This window comes from Hyalella azteca, unplaced genomic scaffold (genome assembly GCF_000764305.2).
Source record: "Hyalella azteca isolate HAZT.00-mixed unplaced genomic scaffold, Hazt_2.0.2 contig278, whole genome shotgun sequence".
Lineage (NCBI taxonomy): Eukaryota > Metazoa > Arthropoda > Malacostraca > Amphipoda > Hyalellidae > Hyalella > Hyalella azteca.
Genome location: NW_025930633.1, coordinates 168,079 through 184,170, shown reverse-complemented (window position 1 = coordinate 184,170; position 16,092 = coordinate 168,079). Strand labels below are relative to the sequence as shown.

Genomic DNA, 16,092 nt, shown 5'->3' with positions numbered 1-16,092 from the left:
AGAACAATAGGTGTTGTCATATAATGTACGGATTATGCGGAGAATTCACGTGCGCCTGCCGGATGTTGAGGGTCGTCTTGCAATAAAGCTGAGAGAACTTGAAAAATTAGAAAGAAGTGTTTTTCAATAGTAGGTTTTATTTTTATTATACTTCAGGGCCTATACTTTCAAAAAGTTAAGAGATCGTAAGTTCATTAGCCAATCATTGACGGCCTTTCAAGCAAAATCCACTAATCATAGAAAAGAAAAAAGAGCGTAAGTACTTACGTTCACTTAGCAAGTTTTGAAAGTATGGCCCCTGGGCCTTCAAGTGGGCGAGATATACTGTAATAACATCGCTTGATTGTTGAAGACGAAATAGAATAATATAGAGATTATGAAAATACCCCTTTATTTCCTCTGCCAATAATTTTAAAGCGAATCTCCACTCACCAGCTGCCGTTGACAGTCAGTACAGCATTGGACGTGACAAAAAAAGCTGCTTATGATGTACTGATTCAATGTAGGCTTGGCTCGAGCAACCCGAACAAATGTTTTTGCAATTAAATTATGAAAAATTCTGAACTTTATACGTTTTGAATCACTATAATAAATGCTTCAGGGCTCATTCTTTGAGTTCAGTGTGATTGATAATGCTTTCTCCTCACGTTTCATTGTAATTACCGTATGATAATGAAACGGAATAGAAGAATCAATGATATGTTTAAAATTAGTAACATGGTATTGATATTTATCCCATGGTATGGAAAATGCCACTTTAGTTGTGCATTTAATTTTTCCTAATGAATTGCGATTGCGCTTTATCGTTAACTACCGTACGTCGTTTTCCACAACGCATCCTAAAAGTCGTATAACCTTTTCTCATTATTTCACGCCGCATCGTTCGAAGCTTAAATCATTGGGTTTCATGTATTTTATAATTTTGTGACATAAGTAACTGTCAAATATTATATCGGACAATTGTATAGTTTGTCGCAGCATGTTACCTAATCTATCATAGTTTTTAAAGTTATGATTATGCTAGATTTCAGACTTTCCTATATGGTCCTTAGGAAATAATTTATTAAATATAGCTTTTCTGCGTACGATTTAAAAAAAAGGTAGAATGCGTAATCGCGTTTGAATTTTCATCCTATTAATTTGGTGTTAAGATCCAATGATTGTCAACCTCGCAATTTCTCCACTTTTGAGTTTAAAGTCCGGCCATTTTTTTCATTTTCGTCTGCTTTTATTGCCCTAGTTAATTTAAATTTTTCAAACTTGAGTTTTATAAGACAAAAATTCAATGATATCAACAACTTTAATTTTTAATTCTGTCGAAATTTAAAACGAAATCTTATTCATTGCAAATGATCAGGTCATTTTTTTGGACACCATAATCGGCAGGGCAACTTACTCCTTACTGCTTTATTTTTAGTCAAGACAGTAAATTATACATCAAGATCGACTGTACATTTCGTCGTCTTTAAGCCTCAATTTCGTAGCTAAGATCATAAACAAAATAAAAATTAAACAAACAAAATCCTGACCTTCATGCAAGCCTTTCTGATAGTAATGACACAATAGCGCTTTACGATGCAATGTTTGTTTTTTTTTTTGCAAAAAGTTCATAAATCAACTCATATATAATGAAGTATTGGGTTTGCCTTTAGTTCTATATATGATAAAGGGCATGCCTTCAGTTTCATGTAAACTATTTTTTTCATTTGATTGTGAGCAAATCTCCGCTCATTCGCTGCCGTTGCACGATAATAATACTACTTTAGCGCATTAAAAATATACGCAGCTACAAATATTAACTTCTTATTTTATTAATAAATATAATGACGTTCATAATGTATAATAATAATGACGTTCATAACAATGATGTAGACACTTCAGTGGCGGAAAAATGCATGAATACAAATCAGTACAATGGAACGTGATTCAGACGCTGAATGTTGTTTATAAATTACCTGCTATTATGCTTTTTACACGCATAATAAAAGGAAAGAGAAGTACACCGTGAATAATTCTATCACCAGAATAATGGCACGAACGTTACAGCTCCGGCGAAAACTGGATGCTTGACGGCATTTTGCTCGTAAGCAAGATATTAAACTGCTGTTTATTTTTTACTTAAATTTCCATTTTATTTTTAAATATAATATTGTCTCTATTGCTTTTTGTGTTTTCCAGCTTTTTTGTTTTATTTTTTGGTCAGTCATTGGAGTGTTTTAGAAAATAAGTATTTGAAATTATTAATTGATTGAATGGATAAAGAATTGATTTGTATTGCACATAATAATGTAAAATGCGAACCCCTTAGCTGAATTTTTATCAACTCATCAAGTTATTCTAGCTTTTTCATCAATTCATCAATATATACTCATTCGTAAATATTTATATTTTCAGTTTATGTGAGCACGGAGCATTGTTTGTGTTATATATATTTTAAGACTTTACGCTACCTCAAGTGACTCTTGTAACTTAAAAAATTTAATACCTTCACATTGAAGAAGCCATTTTTGGTTTTATGGTATGAAATTTTTCAGCCTGGTAGAGATGAAATTTTTTGTTTGTCATGTCATTTATGTTCCCTGATACAAAACTTAGTCTTCAACAATAGAAAGGCAAAAACATCCGATAGTTTAGTTAAAAAACATCCAATTGTTTAGTTGAGAAAACACCCGAATGTTTAGTTAAAAAAACACCCGATTGTTTAGTTGAAAAAACATCCAATAGTTTAGGTAAAAAAATCCAATTGTTGAGTTGAGAAAAACTTCCGATTGTTTCTCTGAACTTACATCTGCTCCATCCGAACAACAATTCCGAATTTAAATATTAATTTATAAATTCATAGTCCACCTCTATGATCAATTGCAATTCTGGAATGTCAAATCAAAATTCGATTCAAAAATTGATAGAAAATTTAAAGTTTAAAAGGATGATTGCATTTATCATTGGTGCAAGATTGCTGAATAATATCACTGGCGTACGAATGAAATTTTGTCATATCGGTGTTTGGATAAAATCAAATAAATTTGAATATCTATATCAGTTAGAGATTCAATTATTTGTGGCCTTTCGAATGGACATTTAGCTTAGCGTAACATTCGTTAGAATGAAAGTAACCATTTTGCTTTCGAATTTAATTTAAATCGAAAAGATGTGAGAAAAGTTTCCTAGTTAAAATGGAATTTTACTTCCTCATTTATAACTCTAATCGTTGAAACTTTATATAAGTTATTTCAGTAATAAATTAATTAAAGCTCTGAATTCCTGGTATTTATGAAAAGATGCAGCATTTATTTTGCTGTATTTTTAAATCTGTATTTTTAAATCTTTCTATAAATATTTCGTTTTCTCCTTGATTATGATTTCCGTTTCCATTTAGTCGCAGGAAAATAAAATAAAATTAAAGTATTTAATTTTATAATTTTCTTAAGATGACTTTATTTTATTTCAGTCCTTTATTGCATTATACTATATTATTTTACATTCATAACATAATTTGGGGACCGCCCAGGCTTCGGCCGTATTGTCACTCGGTGCAGAGTTATTCTGGGTCTGCTTGGCCAAGTGACCGAAATCAGTTCCTGGTCAGAATCTCCTTACGAGAGGAGAGTCCGAAAAAAGTTTTCCGGGCCGAGTCATACCGAGCTTGCAAGCTGCCCAGGGGCTGCCCTTCAAACCCTGAGCCGAAGCGGTCATAGAGAAGCTGATTTGCGTGCTAGACATCCATGTGTATCAGTCGGTGAGCCGTCCCTCTGTAATACGTACGAGACATCCATGTGTATCAGTCGGTGAGTCGTCCCTCTGTAATACGTACGGGACATCCATGTGTATCAGGACACATCAGGGTTCACGGGACATCCATGTGTACGGGACACATCAGGGTTCATCCCTCAGCACAACACATCAGGGTTCATCCCTCAGCACAACACATCAGGGTTCATCCCTCAGCACAACACATCAGGGTTCATCCCTCAGCACAACGCATCACAATTATTTCCTTAGTGGTAATTATTATTATTACGTTTAGCTTTACCTTGTTATCATAATTAGCTGAACGGTATTCAAAGCTTCGCTCATTCACCCGTGCAATTGAAGCAGTATTGTTAGAAACTGATGTACGGTATCTTCCGTGATAATGTTTCCATAAATTTAATTTTATTTATTTATGCACACAGGAGCACACGTTACAATTAAATATATAAGAGATGTGAAATAAATAGCAAGGCTTCAAAGTGAATGCCCGTATAAGCTAAATATGCTTCGCAGGCAACATAATAGGTATACATTTCTATTCTAATGATAATAAGATGACGATGAAAATAATATAAGTAATAAATTTCTAAAATAATTAATCAAACCCACTGACAGAAGCCTTAAAAAACTAATAACCGCATGTCATAATGAAAAAAAATCAGCATAAAAGAGGCAATATCAACATTACACTAAGTATAATAGGGTACAACTGCAAACATCTAGCAAAAATGCTTAAAACTTGCGTAATAATCGAAATAGAATTAATACTTGTTAATGATATAATCACGGAATTTTGACTTTTAACTTCGCTCATCATTACTAATTGCATCCGAAGGAATTATTTTTGAATCTCATTGAAAAAATGCAAAAACTTGCCATTAATTCACTTGCACTTGAATCTTGAATGCAAAAATATTTGGATACAATTTTCAACAATAATGTTAAATTTAACTGTGAAGCTATTGATATACTTACTCCCTCAAAGGCTCATTTATTTTATTGCCTTCAATTTAGTTCATGGATGAAGAACAAACTGCAATAAAAATTTACTAAATAGCCTTCAATTCATAAATGAAGAAGAGACTGCAATAAAAAAAAATCATCGCTCCGGATTGGAATTCCATTCCTCACGCTAATTCAATTATTCATATGACTTCAAAAGCCAGTCCGTCTTTTTCTTTCTCCTAGGAAAAAAATGTAATGCGCAGATCCAATAGAAAATTTCAGCATGATTTTAAGCTGCAGCACATGATCATTTTCGGCCGCATATAATATACGTCGCTTTCGCGAGAAAAACCTGGTTTATGAAAAAATCTGGCCAGACCGATGATAAATCGATGATAAATCGTCCCAGATATTTGAACGGGGGAACGAATGACTGAATGATTTATGGAAGGTTTCTCACCCTCAAAGCTATCGAAACTTACATTAAATCTTATCGCTCGTTCCAACATAGTCATTTTAGGTATTTTTGCAGCTCGAGCTATTTCTAATAGCCAAAAATCGCTTAGCCCTCTCCATGATCTCATAATCAACACTTTTTAAATGATCACTTCCTTGAACTCTCTGATAGATATAGCATTTCATCAGTACTATCCGATATTTTTCATCGCGTATTCAATAATATTTAGCCAGATAAATTCATCAATCTGGTCTTGGTGACGTTACAAAGAAATGCTATCGGGAAAATCTTGGGCGTAATCTCTTCAGCAGGCCTTCAGATGAGGTTTATCCACTACTTCAATTAAGATTTGTTCAGCTATTTCCACCCCTATTATTAAGAACTCAGCTCTGAAGAATGATAATAGGATGATAATGAAAAAAAATATAAGCAAAAATTCATAGATAATACATTTGTAAACTAATGTATCGTTGTAGCTGCGCTATTTGTCCGTCATTTGTTTACCAGGTTCACGCTGGCAATGTGTAGAGTGGGCTGCGTTAACTCTCTATTATTTTATTCGCTCAGCGGTTGCGGTTGTGGTGGCCAAGACCTACACAAAAATGCAGACCCATTAATAAAAATCAGCAGAACATATATCAACTCAGGGGTCATTAATATCCTGGATTACAAATTAATTCTCTCTATGAAATATGACCAGCTGACATATGAGAGGTTAAGTACACCCATCGACCAGTTCCAGGAAACTGGGCGTGTGTTATTTATTAACAAACACGAGAATATAACATTTTAATGGTGAAGAAACTGATACTGGTCGGTGCGACAGCTCTTAAATGAAACGCTTCGCTAATGGTTTCGTTATTTTCGAGACTGGTAATCGCTCGCTTGTCTACGACCTCAAATAAATTTGATGTTTTTTTGGCAGGTGACCCAGGTTAGACCGGCAAGGCCTGCCATTAGTTTCAACAGGGTTTTAAAAATATTTTAATACATATTTTTTAAAGTAACCCCGGTTTGAGCGGTGGAGTGCTCTTTCTTTGCAGCATTATATCTACCGGGATATAAATTGTAGCCAACGATGTAAACTTTTCACATTCGAAGTCATTACTGTTCTTTAAATGTGAATGGCAACCGAAAGCCTGATGTTCATTAGCCCTCAGAGCTGTTACCATCAAAATTATTTGGTCCAATTAGTGGCACACATTATATAAATTTCACTGACACGAGTTGTGCTACTGAGTTTCGTTAAATTCAATTTTTCGTTGAATCTTAATACACTAATTATTCACAACAACATCGGGCTTTCAAACACAGAAGCATTCGGCACCGAATTTTAGTTAATATTTTTACAAATTTAACAAACGTTTGAGTTACGCTTGTAGATGGAAATTTATACATCAGGGTTGAAAATTATTCATCTGTTTACGGAGCTGCGGAATAGCTTCAGGCCTTTAAGGTTTACGAGTATATATAGCAGGGACCCCGACCCACAAAGCCAGTTTTGTGTTTCTGGAACAGCGAGGCTAAAAGTTCATGCAGAATAATATGATTTACATCTTTTGCCAATATCTTATAAACTATATTACATAATACAGAATGAGTTAAAATTGTAAATTTATGTTCATTTTTTATATTGCGGTACCAAAGATATATTCAAATAAAAAGAGCTGAGAAACACACACAAATGTATCCTAGACGATCAATCACGAAAAGTATTGTTGAAATCAACACCATTAACATATGACGTTACTATGGTTACGGTACATTAAATTAGCGTTACATTCAAAATGAAACTAAATGACGCACTTTGGACGTAATTGAGGATTTTATACAAATTTTACTACGGGGGAATGGTTATTATTTGGGGTTAAATTTATATAGTGCACACAAATACTACACTTGAACTACATATTTTGCTCTACGGCATATGGAGTAACATTCGAAATGACAACATCGCGCAAAGTTTATTATCGTTCGTTACCCGCTATACGACAGAGATTTCGCTCCAAGTGAGACTGAATATTTTAATCCTTTAATTCCACTTATTCTAAAACTACTTTATGTCATTTTAAAAAATGTCTATAGCTCTTTCTTGATAATAATTAATTACAAAAAGTAACAACGAGTTGCTGCATGGTCCTTTCCCGCGTCAGTTACTTTCGTCTTGAATATTTATTCTTGTTGACTTAATTATCATTGTCCATACTCAGTATCTTGCTTGGGAAACAATGAATTAAAAAAAAGTCTTAACAAATTTAATTTGTAATTTAATTTGATTCATGGTATCAAATTAAAATCCAGTACTTTTTGATCATTTTGCTTATCTATTATGCATTTACATTCTATTAATTTTTTTAGCGTTATGCCATAAAGTATCATTTCGACGCCAACGTTACTTTTTTTAACCGGATAATAACCGGTGCTCGGGGTGAATTTCTATTATTTACTTACGTCTGAGTTTTTCAACTCGACGCAATTTTAGAAACTTATACCGAAAAATGTGACTTCCCGAAAGAAAGATATTAATTTCCTGACTTTTTTCAATTCCAGCAAAACCTGGACAAGGATTTATTCACGACGTACACGCACCTGTTGGTTGGCATCCAGTATTTCCTGCCGCTGTGCATCGTCTCATTTGCCTACTTGAAAATCGCACGCAAATTGTGGGGCTCCCGCACGCCTGGCAACGCTGAAGACGCGCGGGATGCGCATGTACTAAAGAACAAGAAAAAGGTAATGCAGTTAAAATAGGGTGCAAAATATTGTGTATAAGGTATAAATTGCACGTGTTTAGCAAAGTATATTCTGCAAAAATAGAAATAAGGTATAAAATGTAGTAATGTAATAGAATGATGGAAGAGAAAGGTTAGAAATGATTCGGGATCGTATGATACGGAATGTCATATTATGTGATAATGATTCATGTTATGTTTTATTTGGAATTGAGGAAAATTCTGTAAATTTTATTTGTATGCTCTTTCATGCAACGTTCGCCTTCATAGATTAGCCCAGATATTTATAATGGATCAGGCATAAAATTCGTCTATGGAAGATATTTTCAACTAATATTTGATAAAATCTCCTTAACACATTATGCACACTATTCCAGACAAATAATTTTTATCATGAATGGTATACTCGAATTTCATCTCATACATATTTTTCCAAGTTCATTCGTAATTGTGCGTTTCAAGCCTGGCGCCAGAAATATATATAAGGGATGTTGGGGCTCGTACCCAGGATACTTATCGCGTCGTGATGCTACCTGGACCTGAAGGTTTATTCTCAGCGTTGGAAGGGCGAGTCGTTGTAAAACTAAGAGAAAACAGAGTTAGATCGAATAGAAATGTTATTTCTCTATTGGCTTATTAAATTTATTATATAAGATTTTAAATAGTTTTTTCATTTGTTCTTAAAAATCTTGCTTGCACATTCTACATTACACATACATTATATATTATATATATTACACACACATTACACATTTAGAAAAATATAATAATGAAATTTAGCTACTCGATAACTTGGGCCTCGCAAATTGTATATCGGCCGTCACAATAAATTCTATGTTATTTTTTCAACTCAGTCTGTGCACACTTTCCTTTATAGCTAATACTTCATATTTATCTTACAAGTTTTTTTCTGTTTAAATAATCTCAATCTTGCAAATACCTTATTAGCACATAATTTGTGGATTCGTACGGTCGTTCAATGGTATCCAAAAAATTTGCAAGGGATTTCAATAAGGGAAAAAACCCGTGTTAACAAAGGCTTTCACTAAGACTGGCGCTACAGTGTCAGCTACAAGATACAATATTCTTGGCTGAAATTCATCGACCTGAAGTTTTTTGCCCTTGCACAGTCGTAAAATTGGCTTTATCTCAAATTCAGAAGTAGGAAAAAGGAAGCAGGATGCCTCACATGAGGGAATTTACCGGAATGTACTGCACATTCTTATCTGCTCAACCTGCTTGGCATATGGTCATTTTTATATTAGTTGTACCTTTAAGCCCTGCATTTTCTTTGTTTCTTTGCTGATTATCAATTGACTGAATAAATAGTTTTGAAAATTTAAATTTTTTAAATAACGCCTTCATAGATTAGCCCAGATATTTATAATGGATCAGGCATAAAATTCGTCTATGGAAGATATTTTCAACTAATATTTGATAAAATCTCCTTAACACATTATGCACACTATTCCAGACAAATAATTTTTATCATGAATGGTATACTCGAATTTCATCTCATACATATTTTTCCAAGTTCATTCGTAATTGTGCGTTTCAAGCCTGGCGCCAGAAATATATATAAGGGATGTTGGGGCTCGTACCCAGGATACTTATCGCGTCGTGATGCTACCTGGACCTGAAGGTTTATTCTCAGCGTTGGAAGGGCGAGTCGTTGTAAAACTAAGAGAAAACAGAGTTAGATCGAATAGAAATGTTATTTCTCTATTGGCTTATTAAATTTATTATATAAGATTTTAAATAGTTTTTTCATTTGTTCTTAAAAATCTTGCTTGCACATTCTACATTACACATACATTATATATTATATATATTACACACACATTACACATTTAGAAAAATATAATAATGAAATTTAGCTACTCGATAACTTGGGCCTCGCAAATTGTATATCGGCCGTCACAATAAATTCTATGTTATTTTTTCAACTCAGTCTGTGCACACTTTCCTTTATAGCTAATACTTCATATTTATCTTACAAGTTTTTTTCTGTTTAAATAATCTCAATCTTGCAAATACCTTATTAGCACATAATTTGTGGATTCGTACGGTCGTTCAATGGTATCCAAAAAATTTGCAAGGGATTTCAATAAGGGAAAAAACCCGTGTTAACAAAGGCTTTCAACTCGCTCAATATTCATCAACGTTGTCAGTTTAAATTTCCGTGGCTGACTTGTTTTCTTGGTACTTGCAATTTTGTAAGATTTATTAAGCGCGATCACGGCTTCAAAATTGTTCCGAGGTCACCTGTGCTCCTTGCCGCTAATGACCGCGACAGAGGAGCGGGTTGATCACCAATATTCTACAATTTTGTTTATTTTATTATTTATTTTAATTTATTCTACAATTTTCTTCAATTTCAGGAAGCATGCTTCTTCTAACTTGAAATGAATGTTGTCACATTCGAAACTTCTTAATACATTAAGATTAATTTTTGAACCTGAATTTCGATCTACCAACGTCATCTGAAAAATATTGTTCGACCCTAAAAATTGTAATCAATGTTTTCTCTTGTCATTAACTGCACATATTTAAACAAGCAAATTCAGCCATCTAATATTAATATTAGAACTTATAGCCTAAATGTATAATACAATTTTGAATTGAGGTCACACATTATCATTTACACATTGGAAAATTTAGACTATATATTCTCTAATTTTACATTAAAGTCACACATTATTTAAAATATTCACACGTTTAAACGAAAAATACCAATGTCTCAGAAATTGCCAAAATGCGATGTCGTTATCCGTGCTGATATTTCTAATAATACATTCAGACCCCCGAATAGCTTTATTGTCGTACAGGGACTTAAATAGCTATTTGGTACCAAAATTAAACTTCTCATTTGAAAAGAATTTTACGAATAATTCGCACAGTTTTAGATGTTATTTGTCAATTCCCGTACCACTGATATATATATATTTATTAAAAAATTCGAACCTCGATCGCAGTAAAACGGTGAACGTTGTTTAAATGTACAGTATATACTGTATGTCCCTAATTTAAGTTTCTCTTCTTTCATTATTTGACCAACTCATGGGATCATTACTTGAATCGCGAAATAACATGAATAATTATTACTTACGTCATCCCTCACGACCGTACTATCAACACTCTTACACGCAGCGACTAACTTGTACGTAGCGGCCGAGTTCTCATCTGTGATTGGTGATTTTAGATTAAAAAGCCGGCTGACTTAGTTGCGAACTCGTAATTCTCGTAGCACGCTTCCATTAACTCGTCTTATAATCTCTGAATGAATTATAATCTCCGTATGTATAATCTCTGGAGAGGAATATAATCTGTTTATTTTTTAATATTTTAGTCTATTAGGCATGTAGAAACGAGTGTAGCCTGTAGAGAGACCTGCAGTCTATACCTTTAGTTGGCTGTAGAGAGGCCTGCAGTCTATACCTTTAGTTGGTTGTAGAGAGGCCTGCAGTCTATACCTTTAGTTGGTTGTAGAGACCAGCAGTCTATACCTTTAGTTGGTTGTAGAGAGACCAGCAGTCTATACCTTTAGTTGGCTGTAGAGAGGCCTGCAGTCTATACCTTTAGTTGGCTGTAGAGAGGCCTGCAGTCTTTACCTTTAGTTGGCTGTAGAGAGACCTGCAGTCTTTATCTTTAATTGGCTGTAGAGAGACCTGCAGTCTATATCTTTAATTGGCTGTAGAGAGGCCTGCAGTCTATATCTTTAATTGGCTGTAGAGAGGCCTGCAGTCTATATCTTTAATTGGCTGTAGAGAGGCCTGCAGTCTATGCCTTTAGAGAGACCGGCTGCCTCCAGAGAGGCATTTGATCCGCACAATGTTCAATACAAGCCGTTATTATTAGCCTGATCTCTTGATATGCTGACATCGTCCAATAAATTGTTTGGTCGACATACGCAGCTATGGCAATGTTGCCAATTTCCTACAAATAACTTGCCAATCCGAAACCTTCTGTAGCAAAACTGCATAATTAAATTATCGGCTGGAGACCTTTATATACCGGCTGTATATCTATTGAATTTGATTATTGCTCCGTGTATGTTATGGAAAATATGACCATATTACGAATTTCGAATCGAGGTCATGATGAAAACATGCACTAATAAATTATGTATTTCGCAAATTTGCATATTTTTTTAAGCCTGTCACCGTATATATTTAGGGGCTGTTGGAGCGCAGATCTACTTTATTGCCTTGAAAGTTTATTTTTATTTGTGGAATGTCGTCAAATTGAAAAATGTTGAAGAGAGTGGCATTAAAATATTTTTTAGCTTGTTAAGCGCAAATTTTATTTATTAATGAAACGGTCAAGTTTACTCCAGATTACTAAGCAAGTTTTCCCTAATCAAAAATGAGTTTGAATGATCATCTCTTCAATTACAGATGCATTAATTTCAAATTACTACCTGAAGAGGAGATATTACCGATGATGGAATTTAGACTTGCGGCATTTTCATATTGTAGAGAACATCTATAAATGGCAACGCCAAGCGAGCAAACTTGCTTGTACAATACCTATATAATTTTTTGTTAAAAATATACACTTTCCGGCTGCGGATGAAGTTTTCCAACAGGAAATGAATAAAAAACTTTAACCCTCACTTTTAACTTTAAAAAACTGGAGAATATTGATGAGTACTGTTAAGATATGAGTAATAAGTGACTTTCATCCATAGAAATTTTCCTTTATAAAGTAAAATCAATACTCGGATAACTACGAGATAAAAACTGTGAAATTAATAATTTATAAGACCCAATTATCTATTTAATATTTGAAAATATTCTTGCTCAATATTAGTATATTTTGTATGCAGATGCATATATTTGAAATGCAAATGAATGTGATTTGAAATGAAATGAATGTCTGATAATTATATAATTATCGCGGTATTTTCTCACAGTTGTCGGCGCCAGTCATTTATGCCTCAATCATTTATTAATGTTCGACCTTAACTTTCCCTTAATAGAACTAATGTCAACAAAAAAATTCGGTTTATTAAATGTTAAGTTTTTAAGAAATATTTTGCATTGACATAATTATTAAGGACGGTTGCATTATTTCTTTGCTATGTCATCGTTACTGCCTTTATTTAAAACTACCTCAATCAAATTGATTTTCACCAGTGAAACTATTTTTCGGGATGATACTTAATTGGTACAATACCTCGTATCTTTGCTTCTAGTGTTTTATTTAATGTATTTAGTGGATCATTTTAGTTGAAATTGCTTTACTCGGTTTGATTGGGTTTTAAACACGCGTCGGTTGATTAACAATTCTTAGGTTTCGAAAAAACTTTGCTAATTATACGCACGTGTGCGATAAATGTGCCAGACTAAACAGAGTTGTGCGGAGAACAAAAAAAAAGTAAAGAGAAAGTTGTTCATTTTTGGGACACACTGTGGGCAATGAGACACTGTGACCCATTCATTTTTCACAGTGTAACTGAGACGAACACAGAAGCCACAAAATTTACTGCCAAACGCAAATTACTTTTATTGTATTGATTTTCCCTGTTCAGTGTTCTGTCCATAAATTTTTCGCTACGTGTGAAAGATTCAAATTAATTTATATTTTGATAGAAATTTAATCACTGTGTTGGCTGCCGCTGCAGGGCTACCAGGTGCTGCAAGCCATCATTCCGGGCATCAATGAGTGAGTCTACCTTGGTATATTTAAGCATTAATAATAAATAATAATACTAATTATAGTGAAAATAATGCTAAAATGAGAATAAATAATAATACCAATAATAATAATAATAATAATAATTATAATAGTAGAAATAATAAAAATACCGATGATATGAAAAAGAACTATTTAAACTCGATCTCCTCCGTGTTCGAAAGTTTTTCTCTCCTATATTTTTCTATTTCTGTTAATTTAGATAATTAATCAAAGTCTGTGTTAAGATCTGTTAATTCTTACTCTTTCGCATTGCACAGACTTCGAGAAATTAGGGCTTGTAATATATAGTAAATATTCATATTTAATATATGTAATACATATTTTAATCTAGCCCTAACGTGAAGAAATTTTCAAAATTGTAATATATTCACCTGACTCGTGAGTGAAGACAATTACATTATTTAGCTACCGAATGTTTTTCCTTATCGATGAGAGTATTAACGCAGGTTTTTCAACAAGCTACAATAAAAATATGGTTATTTTTTGTGTCGTGGTTGAATTATTAATAGATTTAACCGTATAGATTTTAATGCGTTATTCATTGCAGAAATTATTCATCAGTGCAAAAGTCATGAGATTGAGTAATATTACGTAAATAATAATTCGCAATAAGTAATTAATTCGTGATTCGTAAGTAATTAATTCTTAATGAGTAGGTAATGATATTTGTTGTCTTTACCAAGATTCCACAAAAGTATATACGTCATTAAATCAATGTGGAACCTACTACTTCAATAACATAACAATTGAAAAATAATAATCATGGCAGGAAGTTGCATTATTACTTTTAGATTTTTAATCACCTATTTACTATGAGTAGATTTTTAATCACAGTTATAACTATTAGATTTTTAATCATTTTCCTGGATGAGAAAATTTAGGTTTTAGCTTATTTACAGATGAGATAAGAAGCGAATACAGTATACTCAGCATTATCGAGGATACTCTTTGGGAAGTTTAAATGTATTAAATAGCTTTTCGCTGAAAGCTTTCTCAAGCTTCAAATATGTAAATTTTTACGCCCAGTTGCAGTGTACACACACGAAATATTTAAAATACCGATTTAAATTAGGCCGACTGATTTAAATTAATCGGAATATGTGCCGTTCGATTTTTACATCCTACACCTTCTTATTTTTAACCCATTTAATTTTCACCAAGTTGCTTCGCGTTTTTCTTAAAAATCGTTCGTTAGGCGTGATCCAGTAAAAAATTTTTAAAGTTCTTGCATGAGGGATATATTTCACTTTTTTATGTGTCCGATTTCTTCGGCTGTAAACAGACGTGTTTTGTTTGTTTACGGTAGAGCCTCGATCCCATGTGTATGACGGTCCTGCAAAAAATAAGGGCGCCAAATTTAAAGTCCCTTCGAAATATATGTAAATTTTATTTCGATTCAATTTGTGTTTTTTTATTGAATTCATGATTTTTTTTTATTTCGACAGTGAAAAAATGTAAACTCGATTAAATCATTATCTGATTATCGTATTTCTGTGCATTTTTGAAGGGACCCATGGAATTTTTGAGATATTATTCGATTATAACTATATTTGTACGAGCATCTCAGTTTACTGATGTTTATGTTAGAACAACATCTGAATCTGATGTTCATCGCTGTCAAAATCATAAGGAAATGAAGAAATACTTTTTGAAAAATTAATCTCTCTATTGTCGATTGCAGAATAAAATTTAAATAGAATTTATTCCAATTAATGCACTTTGACCGAAATTTCGCGTTTTCGGCCACAGTTCAGAGGGAGCGAACGATAATTTTCTCGTTCCTCACTCTTTGACTTTTTGTTCTTAGCATATATTGTGATATTTTGCAATACTTTGCAAATAAACCCCCTACATTGATTCAGTGAGATATAATTTATAATTTATTTCGAGCTTGCTTATCATCGATGTAAAACCATTTAGAAAGTGAAATTAGAATGGCAGAGATAAATTAGTTTCAAAATCCATTCAGATTCATTTTTTCATCTGGAAATTCTTTAATATTTAAAGGTAAGGCAATTTACCTGGCATTTCCATGCCTGTAAATTATTCAGCTGCTGCGAAAGTCGACCAACAGGTTTACAAACAACCTCGTCTCGTGCCCCGAAGTTCAAGTAACTTTTTTTCGCCTGCTAGAATTCTCGCTAACTTCAGTTCTCACTATCTTGTTGTCTCAGAAACATCAAAGCATTAAATTCCGTACCCAGATCGCCATCAAACTCGAGGACTAATTTTGAATCTACAAATTTGTTAAAAAATCCAGAACTTTATGTTGATCCGACTCAGGCTGCGAAACTAATTTTATAATCACGCCACTTTTATCTTCGTGAGCTTTAATCTTGGGGGCGCGAGTCAAAGATATTTTATTTCCTTGGTCTCTAGCTTTTCGTTCTTGTGAGTCTGGCTGTTCATTAATCCTGGATGCACATTTGGCACACGTTGCACATTTGGCACACATTATAACTTTGGCACACGTTACACATTTGGCACACGTTACACATTTGGCACACG

The 16,092-nt window shown here is 33.4% G+C and overlaps 1 protein-coding gene across 1 annotated transcript in view; it reads left to right on the top strand.

Annotated features, from left to right (window-relative positions):
• Positions 1-13,555, top strand: part of LOC108676738 (RYamide receptor-like) — a 29,429-nt gene extending 15,874 nt beyond the window's left edge. Inside the window, exons 3-4 of the mRNA XM_018164870.2 lie at positions 7,703-7,885; positions 13,511-13,555. Coding sequence (XP_018020359.2) covers positions 7,703-7,885; positions 13,511-13,555 — 228 coding nt within the window. The remainder of the gene's footprint in view (positions 1-7,702; positions 7,886-13,510) is intronic.
• Positions 13,556-16,092: the final 2,537 nt, after the last annotated feature.